Below are 11503 nucleotides of genomic sequence, written 5' to 3' on the forward strand. Positions count from 1 at the left end.
TTTGTTTCACAATACTCTCCAGGTAAAGAGGGGAGTGTGTTGGAGTTGCTAGAGACCATTTAAAAGGCCTTTGCAGGTGTTTTGAGTTAATTAGCTGATTAGAGTGTGGCATCAGGTGTCTTCAATATTGAACCTTTTCACAATATTCAAATTTGAGATGCTGCAGTTGGGATTCTTAATTGTCAGTTATAAAAAAAAATTAAGAGAAAAACACTTTGAAATATATCAGTCTGTAATAAATATAGTATACAAATTTGACGGAACTAGTGAAATCAACTTTGATGATATTGTAATTATATGACCAGCACCTGTATGATTGTTCAAAAGGATACCAGTGTGTGTGAAGGAGGGGAGGCAGATTTCATGTCAACAGCAGTTTATTTCTAGGAGTCTTTTTGAAAGAAACCATTTCGAAGCAGATTTAAGAGAGAAACAGAAATCGTGCAAAAAAAAAAAAAAAGGGGGGGGGGGGGATGCTGCTTCTGCTCTTCCAGGCCATTTCCATCACCTTCTGATGCGGATCATGCTCTGTAACAGTCAGACAAATCCAGCATTGGTTTTCACCGAGACTTTCACTCAAAGTATACAATGAACCAACTTTTTAAAAAGGTGCTGAAGAGCTTACCCTCAAAGAAAAAAAAAAAAAAAAAAAAACCATACACACCTTCCATTGGTTGAATTTATTGCCCACTACTCTTATTTGAAAATAAAGTAAACCTCAAGAATATTTTACTCACAAACTCAGATGCAGGAATAAGTCACTACCAGGTACTTATAGACGCCTACACATGGATCAGAGAACTCCGAATTGGAAGCTAGTACATGACAAGACTTCTTTCCATTGCACCTTTTTAAAAAAAAAAAAAAAAAAAAAAAAAAAAAAAGCATTCTTAGTGTAAAATATTCAATGGTTTGATTTAAGGGACTCTAGCCTGAATACATGTTTTGCTTGTACCTGGAACGCATACAGGCAGTCTGATCAGAGTTACAGTGTGTTGAAGTTGCAAATTTATGAGGACATGTTGCAAGATTCTGCCGTCCATAATTGGCATTATGAACAGAAATAACACCTTTCCCTGAAACAGAAAAACTGAAGTTGATAACTTCAAGTGATAGTCAACCATCAAGTGGAGAAAAAAAATAATTTCAGCTTCATATTGCTACAATTTACATGTCATTAAATGGGTTACTTGCTGGGTTTTTTCTTTAATGAAACTTCCTAGCCATTTTCAAGTGAAAATGATCAGTTTTGTGAATTTTTTTTTTTATTTATTTTTTTTATTTTTATTTATTTAAAGTGTTCGGTTGCATTCACAACACAGTTTGATTATTAATGGGAGTTGGCAGACTGCCACTGCTGTTCCTAAATATCAATTTATAAACAATAAAGGGGGGGGGGGGTTGATTCTTACCACAGGTAATGTCACCTCTGGAACCTTCGCAAGTTACATGCTGCTCTAGAATTATTTAGGTGGAAAATAGGAACAAGGGTCAGTAATAACAGCAAAAAGCATTGACCAAATTCTGAAATTAGAAAATTTTCTGTATCAGGCCATTGACTTACTAGGTTTGAGACATTCATAAGATACTTCCAGGTATTTATAAGTCCCAACACAGGGATCATTGAAGACCGAGTTCACCGCTTGAACAGAACAGCTTTTTCTTCCATTACACCTGATTCATGGACAGAGTCACAAATACAGACACAAGTATTATAGTTGTTCCCACGCTTGCAAAGTAATAAAAATCTGCTATCAATTAATTACTGAGTGGCCATCATTTGGAGGGAGGTTTCCGAGGAGCAGTGAACATTTGAGAGCAGCACAGGAGGTTTCCCATCAGAGCAAGTCTTGCAATCGGTCCGTCCATATTTGGCAAAAAGGACATTTATGAATCTAGAGCCTTGCACACATAAGAAAACCATGAGAATCATTGTAAAGTTTAAACACACGGTATATGGGAAATTACTCACCACAGCTGAGGGATGCAGAGTCTCCTTCACAGGTCACTGATCGTTTTGCATTGCCACTTGCAGAGAGGAAACATGCTGTTTGAAAAAAAAGGGGGAGTTAATTAAAATAGAAAAATCACATTTTTGTCCATTACTGGAAATTGGGGCTTCTTTGTACATTAACAACACACCTTACCATGTTGACACAGCAACAGCAGCACTGTAAAATCAAACAGAAAAAAAGTGTGACAAAAAAGTAACAAATTGTATTAAAGAAAATAAAACAATACATACAAGTGATTCCGCTTAGCTTTTGCACCAGCATGGTAGATTGGAACATTTGAACAAAAACAAATCTAGACTTCTAGGTTTCATTCATGTGTAGACATGCTGAACGACGAATCGCATGCGATATTTAATGTGCATCTCGTCAGTAAAACCGGTTCTGTAATCAGCAGTGAATCTCAATCACCTGGCGCTTCACATGGAGCAGCATTTACTACACAGAAGCGTTGATCAATTCGCAACGTGCGCCAAATATGTTAGTGGTTTTGCGCAGCTTTCAGTGAACAACGGTTCTGTGTGCTGCTCCATGTGAAAGCGCCCAGGTGATGGAGATTTACCTCTGATTACAGAACCGGCTTTACTGACGAGGTGCACATTGGTGGATTATCATGTGGGGCACTTTTAGCCATTTTGACTTGTGCATCATATTTCCATATGAAGCCCAAATGATACATCAAAATGTTCTATCATTATGAAATCCCCAAGATGTTCTCTATCTAAATCAGAAGACATTTTTCAGAAATTGCACATTAGTGCTCCTTGTGCCGAATCGTTTAAGAATTTGTGGACTTTCTTGTGTGGGACAGCTCATGCTCAAATCTGGGACACTATGTTTTGGCTTATAAATAGTAAAACATTTTTACAAAGTCAACTTCAGATTTTACATTCCTGGTTAAATGTGCATACCCATGTTTTCTTAATTCATTTAGTAGGCCTACAGTGTGTTTGTTGTCTTCATAAGTAAAAAAATAAAAAAATAAATAACATATATGTTCATTTATGGAATGTTAATATATTATATAATTTACAATAATTTATTATTTTATTATTTAACAATAATAATAGGTAACCATGTAATGAAGTCAGAAATGTAAAACTGAACTTAATAAAGCTAGCAAAATAATTTAATAAACAATTTTTGTAAAGATGTAAAATTTGCAACATCACACAAAAAAATGTTGGGTTAAAAATAACCCAACCTGTAACCCAGCTGGCACCTTCCCATCTGTGGGTTATTTCAACCCAACCCATTGGGTTAAAATCCTGTTGGGTTAAAAGTTACCCAACAGTTGAGTTAATTATTTATATTAATTAACATCAGTATTTTTATTAAAACCATATTTTGAAACTACTTTTGTTGTAAATTACAGATTTTATTTTAATATGCAAATAACACATTTACAAATATATTTTAAAATATTTTATTTAAATGTACAAGAATGTGTAAAAATACAACTGACATATTCAAGATGTACAAATGTGTCAATTCATATTCATATCAAAACACACAAATGTGCAAATACAGTTCACAGCTGTGGCCTAATGGTTAGAGAGTTGGACCTGTAACCCGAAAGTCACAGGTTTGAGTCTCGGAGCTGGCAGGAGTTGTAGGTGGAGGGAGTGAATGAACAGCGCTCTCTTCCACCCTCAATACCCCTGGCTGAAGTGCCCTTGAGCAAGGCACTGAAGCCCCGGTTGCTCTCCGGACGCTGGATCTATAGCTGCCCACTGCTCCAGGTGTGTGTTCACTTCTCACTGCTGTGTGTGTGTGTGCACTTGGATGGGTTAAATCAGAGACAGTTTATAAGAGACATGCCACTTCCTCAATCCTCAATACAACTATATAAGGAAAACCCGTAACGGCAAAGATGGCGGTTGTGTGCACATTTCCCACACCTCCCGCTGGAAAGCCAATCATCTGCTTTTAACAGTCAAGCCGGGAAACATTTAAGCCTATCGTCTGGTTCCACTGACGTATGCACGCAGTTGATGAACCCTTGCGCATGCGCAGTAAAGGTATAACCTGTGGGGGAAAAAGCGTTTTAAACCTTATTTTGGGGCAAAGTCATCAAAATCTTTCAGTGATTTTTATCATATTTCACTGCTGTTTCTATACATGCTGTTTTTATGTCCCGGTGACCAGTGAAAGTGCAGTTCTGACTCTCTGCCCATTCATTTAGATAGGAGCTGGTCTTGTTATTCTGAAATAGCTGCCTGGAGGCGTTGCCAAGATGGCGACCGAGTGGCACGACTTGCCTGAAAGGACTTTGCTTGAGTCTTTTTTTTTTTCTTTCTTTATAATGCTTTATTGACAACAACAGGTAGCATGTACAGTGCCATATCTTGTATAACAAAATATTTTCCATGCCTCAACAAAGAAACAACAAACTAGAACACACACACACAAAAGAAAAAAGGATGACAGGGTACATAAGCATCATTTTACAAACAGATCTACATTATATATATATAACAGTTCTATAGGATATTAAAATGTAAATTAAATACAGAAAATATACTTTTCAGGTCAGCCCCATTCATTACATTTTATTTTTTATATTAAGTGAAAATGTTAAAGAGGAGCATATATTAATCGTTTTAATTGCTTTACTATTTTTAGATTTAGATATTGCATCTATGTACATTTTTAATCTCCTTTTCGAGCACCATAAAAATAAGTTTGCCTTTTGTAAACTTGCATTTATGAATGTGAAATTTACATACAAATAAAACAAAATTTATAATAACACCAGCTTCCTTTAAAGAGTGATCCTTTATATAAAAACCCATAATCACATGTTTATAAGATAAAGAAAATGTTCTTAAAATATTATTAGCTATGAAACCCTGCTGCTGTCTGCTGCTGATTCCACACTATTTGCGGTCCGTGAGTATGTCCTGAATGGCTGGCCAACTCAAGTGGCAACAGATATCCAGCCATATGCCAGAGTGAAACACGAATTCTCATGCTGGAATGACACATGCTTGGCTCGTGGACACTGCACCATCATTCCTGCTAGACTCAGAGGACGAGTGCTAACCATGGATCATGAGGGCCATCTCGGCATAGTCAAACTAAAGCAGTGCTGTAGGGATCTAGTATGGTGGCCGGGGCTGGACAAAGACATTGAACAGCTTGTTCGGGATTGTGCTCCATGTCTTGTAAGCGGAAAAACAGGCTCACCAGTTCCGCTAGGGTCTTTGCCTTGGCCAACTCGACCCTGGGACCACATTCAGCTGGACATCTGTGGGGCCCTCCATGACGTGCCTCATCATTTGCATTTCCTTGTAGTAGTTTATGATCTACATTCGAAGTGGCCGGAGGTTAAATCTGTGGGCTCGGTCACATCCAGTTCCATCATTGACTTTCTGGAGTCACTTTTTGCCCGCTGGGGTTTGCCAAGGACCTTGACGGCAGACAATGGCCCCCAACTAGTGTCCGTGGAGTTTACCAGCTACATCCAAAGCAAAGGCATCAAACACATTCAAACAGCTTACTATCACTCACAGTCGAATTGGGGCATAGAAAGATTCAATCAGTCACTAAAAAATGGTCTGAGAGCCCACTTAGCACAAGGCTGCTCTTTCAATGAGGCCTTGTCTCAGACTCTTCTACACTACAGAGCAGCTCAGCATGCCACCACTGGGGTGTCGCCAGCAAAACTGATGCTGGGACGGGAGCTGGAGTTACCCCTGCATAGACTTTGCCCTCCTACTTCTCATGGTGGAAATCCTGCGGTGAAAGCCAGGGTATGCGAACAACAGCTCAAAGCACGGGGCAGATTCGACGCAAAGATAAAGGCCCGCATTCCAAGAATCTTCCCAATGGACTGGGTGCGGGTCCAGCAACCATACCGGAAAACAAGCTCCACACTTTCTGGTCACAGCCAGAGCAGGTGCAAAAGCAGTTAGGTCCAGTTACATTCCAGCTATCTGATGGTTCCGGTTGGCATGCCAGTCGGCTTAGGAAAATACAGTGCCCTTCTGGTGCAGATCACACCCGAGACACTGTGCTCCCTTGCTCTCTGCTTGGTTCTTCATACCTTCTGCCCCAACCACAGCATCCAGTGACCTTGCAAGCAACATTCCTACCACCATCTGAACCATTGCAAGGCAGGCCTACCAGATTGCAGGTTGATGAGAACAATAAAAAGTAAAATGAGTTTAAGTACGAGTCCTCTTTACAGACATAACAATCATGTGTATGTGCTGTGAGGATTTGCAGTGTTTCTTAATTTATATGTGTTGTGAAGTAATTGCAACGCGTTTCGTTGTATGCATGTGTTGTGAAGTATTTGCAGCGCGTTTCGTTATATGCATGTGTTGTGATGATTTGCAGCACTTTTTGCTATATGCATGCGTTGTGATGATTTGCAACACTTGTGTTGTCAAACTGATGAAGATGTTTTTTTCACTGGCTGATGTTTTTTCAATTTGCATGTGTTTTCTTAAGTTGCAGCGTGTTGAGCTGTCTCGGCCACCATAAACAATGGCTCTGTGTGCTGCTCCATGTGAAAGCACTCAGGTGATGGAGATCTACCTCTGATTACAGAACTGGCTTTACTGATGAGATGCACATGGCTGGATTAGGGTAAATGTGGGACACTTTTAGCCATTTTGACTTGTGCATCATAATTCCATATGAAGCCAAAATGATACATCAAATGTTATATCATTATGAAATCCCCAATATTTTCCCTAATAAATCATAAAAATCTTTCAGAAATTGTAATTAAAGGGTAAATGGCACAGTAGTGCTCCTTGTGCCAAATCGTTTAAGAATTTGTGGACTTTCTAGTGTGGGACAGCTCATGCTCAAATCTGGGACACTATGTTTTGGCTTATAAGTAGTAAAAAAAATTTACAAAGTCAACTTCAGATTTTATACTCCTGGTTAAATGTGCATACCCATGTTTGCTTAATTAATTTATTAGGCCTACAGTTTGTTTGTTTGTTGTCTTGTTTTATGGAATGTTAAATAAAATTTTAGACATTAGACATTCAAATACAGATTCCAGCCCTGGGTATGATTATTTTTAAAATTTGACTATACGTTTATCTGATAATAAATGTGTGTTCTGGTAATGAAAAGCAGCTACTCTAGTAGTTCTCAAACTTTTTGGCTGCAGGGACCGCACTAAGAATAACTGAAGACTGGGCCCCTTGACTTTTGCAGTTGTTTGTGTTACTGAACAAAGATTATGGATTTTGAAGAATATTTCACTCATTTAAATCCTGATAAAATATTTTAGAGCTCGGAAAATCTATACTTGGAAAATGTATATTAATTATAAAAATGTCTATAAATGTTTTATATTTTATTCATTTGCATTCCCTAACCCCTTGGTTGAGTACAACTCATCTAAAATGTATTCTCCCACATTATTTTTCTAATTATATACTGGATTGAGGCAAAGCACAACTAAAGCAATAAAGAGAAATAATGGCGTCCAAAATGCTTTTTTGTAATTGTTTTGCATAAAAAAAAATCATATTACCAGAATAAAGTGTAAGCTGAACTGAAAAATCAGCATGAATTACAGAAAGTCTAGGTATTTGGATTGTCCATCTTGAAAACACAAGCTTGTGTAAAACCTGATGGTCTCATTTGTTAGCATGAATTGAATTTGGATGGAAAATTGAAAATGGCACCCCAAACCATCACTGACTGTGGAAACTTTACACTGGAACTGGAACACAAGCAACATGGATTGCATGCCTCTCCTATCTTCCTCCAGACTCTGGGACCCTGATTTCCAAAGGAAATGCAAAATTTACTCTCAGAGAACATAACTTTGGACCACTCAGCAGCAGTCCAGTCCTTTTTGTCTTTAACGCTTCTGATGCTGTCGGTTGTTCAAGAGTGGCTTGACATAAGGAATGCGACAGCTTAAACCCAGGTCTTGCAGACGTCTGTGCGTAATAGTTCCTGAAATACTGATTTCAGCAGCAGTCCAATCTTTGTGAATCTCCCCCATAATTTTGAATGGGCTTTGTTTCACAATACTCTCCAGGTAAAGAGGGGAGTGTGTTGGAGTTGCTAGAGACCATTTAAAAGGCCTTTGCAGGTGTTTTGAGTTAATTAGCTGATTAGAGTGTGGCATCAGGTGTCTTCAATATTGAACCTTTTCACAATATTCAAATTTGAGATGCTGCAGTTGGGATTCTTAATTGTCAGTTATAAAAAAAATTAAGAGAAAAACACTTTGAAATATATCAGTCTGTAATAAATATAGTATACAAATTTGACGGAACTAGTGAAATCAACTTTGATGATATTGTAATTATATGACCAGCACCTGTATGATTGTTCAAAAGGATACCAGTGTGTGTGAAGGAGGGGAGGCAGATTTCATGTCAACAGCAGTTTATTTCTAGGAGTCTTTTTGAAAGAAACCATTTCGAAGCAGATTTAAGAGAGAAACAGAAATCGTGCAAAAAAAAAAAAAAAGGGGGGGGGGGGATGCTGCTTCTGCTCTTCCAGGCCATTTCCATCACCTTCTGATGCGGATCATGCTCTGTAACAGTCAGACAAATCCAGCATTGGTTTTCACCGAGACTTTCACTCAAAGTATACAATGAACCAACTTTTTAAAAAGGTGCTGAAGAGCTTACCCTCAAAGAAAAAAAAAAAAAAAAAAAAAAACCATACACACCTTCCATTGGTTGAATTTATTGCCCACTACTCTTATTTGAAAATAAAGTAAACCTCAAGAATATTTTACTCACAAACTCAGATGCAGGAATAAGTCACTACCAGGTACTTATAGACGCCTACACATGGATCAGAGAACTCCGAATTGGAAGCTAGTACATGACAAGACTTCTTTCCATTGCACCTTTTTAAAAAAAAAAAAAAAAAAAAAAAAAAAAAAAAAAAAAGCATTCTTAGTGTAAAATATTCAATGGTTTGATTTAAGGGACTCTAGCCTGAATACATGTTTTGCTTGTACCTGGAACGCATACAGGCAGTCTGATCAGAGTTACAGTGTGTTGAAGTTGCAAATTTATGAGGACATGTTGCAAGATTCTGCCGTCCATAATTGGCATTATGAACAGAAATAACACCTTTCCCTGAAACAGAAAAACTGAAGTTGATAACTTCAAGTGATAGTCAACCATCAAGTGGAGAAAAAAAAATAATTTCAGCTTCATATTGCTACAATTTACATGTCATTAAATGGGTTACTTGCTGGGTTTTTTCTTTAATGAAACTTCCTAGCCATTTTCAAGTGAAAATGATCAGTTTTGTGAATTTTTTTTTTTTTTATTTATTTTTTTTATTTTTATTTATTTAAAGTGTTCGGTTGCATTCACAACACAGTTTGATTATTAATGGGAGTTGGCAGACTGCCACTGCTGTTCCTAAATATCAATTTATAAACAATAAAGGGGGGGGGGGTTGATTCTTACCACAGGTAATGTCACCTCTGGAACCTTCGCAAGTTACATGCTGCTCTAGAATTATTTAGGTGGAAAATAGGAACAAGGGTCAGTAATAACAGCAAAAAGCATTGACCAAATTCTGAAATTAGAAAATTTTCTGTATCAGGCCATTGACTTACTAGGTTTGAGACATTCATAAGATACTTCCAGGTATTTATAAGTCCCAACACAGGGATCATTGAAGACCGAGTTCACCGCTTGAACAGAACAGCTTTTTCTTCCATTACACCTGATTCATGGACAGAGTCACAAATACAGACACAAGTATTATAGTTGTTCCCACGCTTGCAAAGTAATAAAAATCTGCTATCAATTAATTACTGAGTGGCCATCATTTGGAGGGAGGTTTCCGAGGAGCAGTGAACATTTGAGAGCAGCACAGGAGGTTTCCCATCAGAGCAAGTCTTGCAATCGGTCCGTCCATATTTGGCAAAAAGGACATTTATGAATCTAGAGCCTTGCACACATAAGAAAACCATGAGAATCATTGTAAAGTTTAAACACACGGTATATGGGAAATTACTCACCACAGCTGAGGGATGCAGAGTCTCCTTCACAGGTCACTGATCGTTTTGCATTGCCACTTGCAGAGAGGAAACATGCTGTTTGAAAAAAAAGGGGGAGTTAATTAAAATAGAAAAATCACATTTTTGTCCATTACTGGAAATTGGGGCTTCTTTGTACATTAACAACACACCTTACCATGTTGACACAGCAACAGCAGCACTGTAAAATCAAACAGAAAAAAAGTGTGACAAAAAAGTAACAAATTGTATTAAAGAAAATAAAACAATACATACAAGTGATTCCGCTTAGCTTTTGCACCAGCATGGTAGATTGGAACATTTGAACAAAAACAAATCTAGACTTCTAGGTTTCATTCATGTGTAGACATGCTGAACGACGAATCGCATGCGATATTTAATGTGCATCTCGTCAGTAAAACCGGTTCTGTAATCAGCAGTGAATCTCAATCACCTGGCGCTTCACATGGAGCAGCATTTACTACACAGAAGCGTTGATCAATTCGCAACGTGCGCCAAATATGTTAGTGGTTTTGCGCAGCTTTCAGTGAACAACGGTTCTGTGTGCTGCTCCATGTGAAAGCGCCCAGGTGATGGAGATTTACCTCTGATTACAGAACCGGCTTTACTGACGAGGTGCACATTGGTGGATTATCATGTGGGGCACTTTTAGCCATTTTGACTTGTGCATCATATTTCCATATGAAGCCTAAATGATACATCAAAATGTTATATCATTATGAAATCCCCAAGATGTTCTCTATCTAAATCAGAAGACATTTTTCAGAAATTGCACATTAGTGCTCCTTGTGCCGAATTGTTTAAGAATTTGTGGACTTTCTTGTGTGGGACAGCTCATGCTCAAATCTGGGACACTATGTTTTGGCTTATAAATAGTAAAACATTTTTACAAAGTCAACTTCAGATTTTACATTCCTGGTTAAATGTGCATACCCATGTTTTCTTAATTCATTTAGTAGGCCTACAGTGTGTTTGTTGTCTTCATAAGTAAAAAAATAAAAAAATAAATAACATATATGTTCATTTATGGAATGTTAATATATTATATAATTTACAATAATTTATTATTTTATTATTTAACAATAATAATAGGTAACCATGTAATGAAGTCAGAAATGTAAAACTGAACTTAATAAAGCTAGCAAAATAATTTAATAAACAATTTTTGTAAAGATGTAAAATTTGCAACATCACACAAAAAAATGTTGGGTTAAAAATAACCCAACCTGTAACCCAGCTGGCACCTTCCCATCTGTGGGTTATTTCAACCCAACCCATTGGGTTAAAATCCTGTTGGGTTAAAAGTTACCCAACAGTTGAGTTAATTATTTATATTAATTAACATCAGTATTTTTATTAAAACCATATTTTGAAACTACTTTTGTTGTAAATTACAGATTTTATTTTAATATGCAAATAACACATTTACAAATATATTTTAAAATATTTTATTTAAATGTACAAGAATGTGTAAAAATACAACTGACATATTCAA

The 11503-nt window shown here is 37.2% G+C and overlaps 2 protein-coding genes across 2 annotated transcripts; both read right to left on the reverse strand.

Annotated features, from left to right (window-relative positions):
• Positions 1 to 468: 468 nt before the first annotated feature.
• LOC132092279 (L-rhamnose-binding lectin CSL3-like) lies at positions 469 to 2378 on the reverse strand. The gene is made up of 9 exons (XM_059498452.1): positions 2246 to 2378; positions 2148 to 2171; positions 1973 to 2047; positions 1767 to 1902; positions 1565 to 1674; positions 1413 to 1457; positions 956 to 1076; positions 738 to 847; positions 469 to 528 (listed from the first exon to the last, which is right to left on the reverse strand). The coding sequence occupies exons 1-8, from the start codon at positions 2289 to 2291 to the stop codon at positions 742 to 744; spliced, it is 663 nt and encodes a 220-aa protein (XP_059354435.1). The 5' UTR covers positions 2292 to 2378; the 3' UTR covers positions 469 to 528; positions 738 to 741.
• A 5989-nt stretch (positions 2379 to 8367) lies between these two features.
• LOC132092278 (L-rhamnose-binding lectin CSL3-like) lies at positions 8368 to 10396 on the reverse strand. The gene is made up of 9 exons (XM_059498451.1): positions 10264 to 10396; positions 10166 to 10189; positions 9991 to 10065; positions 9785 to 9920; positions 9583 to 9692; positions 9431 to 9475; positions 8971 to 9091; positions 8747 to 8856; positions 8368 to 8535 (listed from the first exon to the last, which is right to left on the reverse strand). Exons 1-8 carry the CDS (start codon positions 10307 to 10309, stop codon positions 8751 to 8753), a joined length of 663 nt encoding a protein of 220 aa, XP_059354434.1. The 5' UTR covers positions 10310 to 10396; the 3' UTR covers positions 8368 to 8535; positions 8747 to 8750.
• Positions 10397 to 11503: the final 1107 nt, after the last annotated feature.

The sequence above is a fragment of the Carassius carassius genome, chromosome 18 (genome assembly GCF_963082965.1).
Source record: "Carassius carassius chromosome 18, fCarCar2.1, whole genome shotgun sequence".
In the NCBI taxonomy this organism is placed as follows: Eukaryota; Metazoa; Chordata; class Actinopteri; order Cypriniformes; family Cyprinidae; genus Carassius; species Carassius carassius.

What these genes read in the sequence shown, in the direction of transcription:
- LOC132092279 (XM_059498452.1), bottom strand. Translation starts at nt 2,291, where the DNA reads ATGTTCCAATCTACCATGCTGGTGCAAAAGCTAAGCGGAATCACTT. An exon ending in AAAGCTAAGCGGAATCACTT is followed by an intron (nt 2,172 to 2,245) that starts GTATGTATTGTT and finishes TTGATTTTACAG; the next exon opens with TGCTGCTGTTGCTGTGTCAA. An exon ending in CTCCAAATGATGGCCACTCA is followed by an intron (nt 1,675 to 1,766) that starts GTAATTAATTGA and finishes TCCATGAATCAG; the next exon opens with GTGTAATGGAAGAAAAAGCT.
- LOC132092278 (XM_059498451.1), bottom strand. Translation starts at nt 10,309, where the DNA reads ATGTTCCAATCTACCATGCTGGTGCAAAAGCTAAGCGGAATCACTT. An exon ending in GCTGTTGCTGTGTCAACATG is followed by an intron (nt 10,066 to 10,165) that starts GTAAGGTGTGTT and finishes TTTTTCAAACAG; the next exon opens with CATGTTTCCTCTCTGCAAGT. An exon ending in CTCTGCATCCCTCAGCTGTG is followed by an intron (nt 9,921 to 9,990) that starts GTGAGTAATTTC and finishes TATGTGTGCAAG; the next exon opens with GCTCTAGATTCATAAATGTC.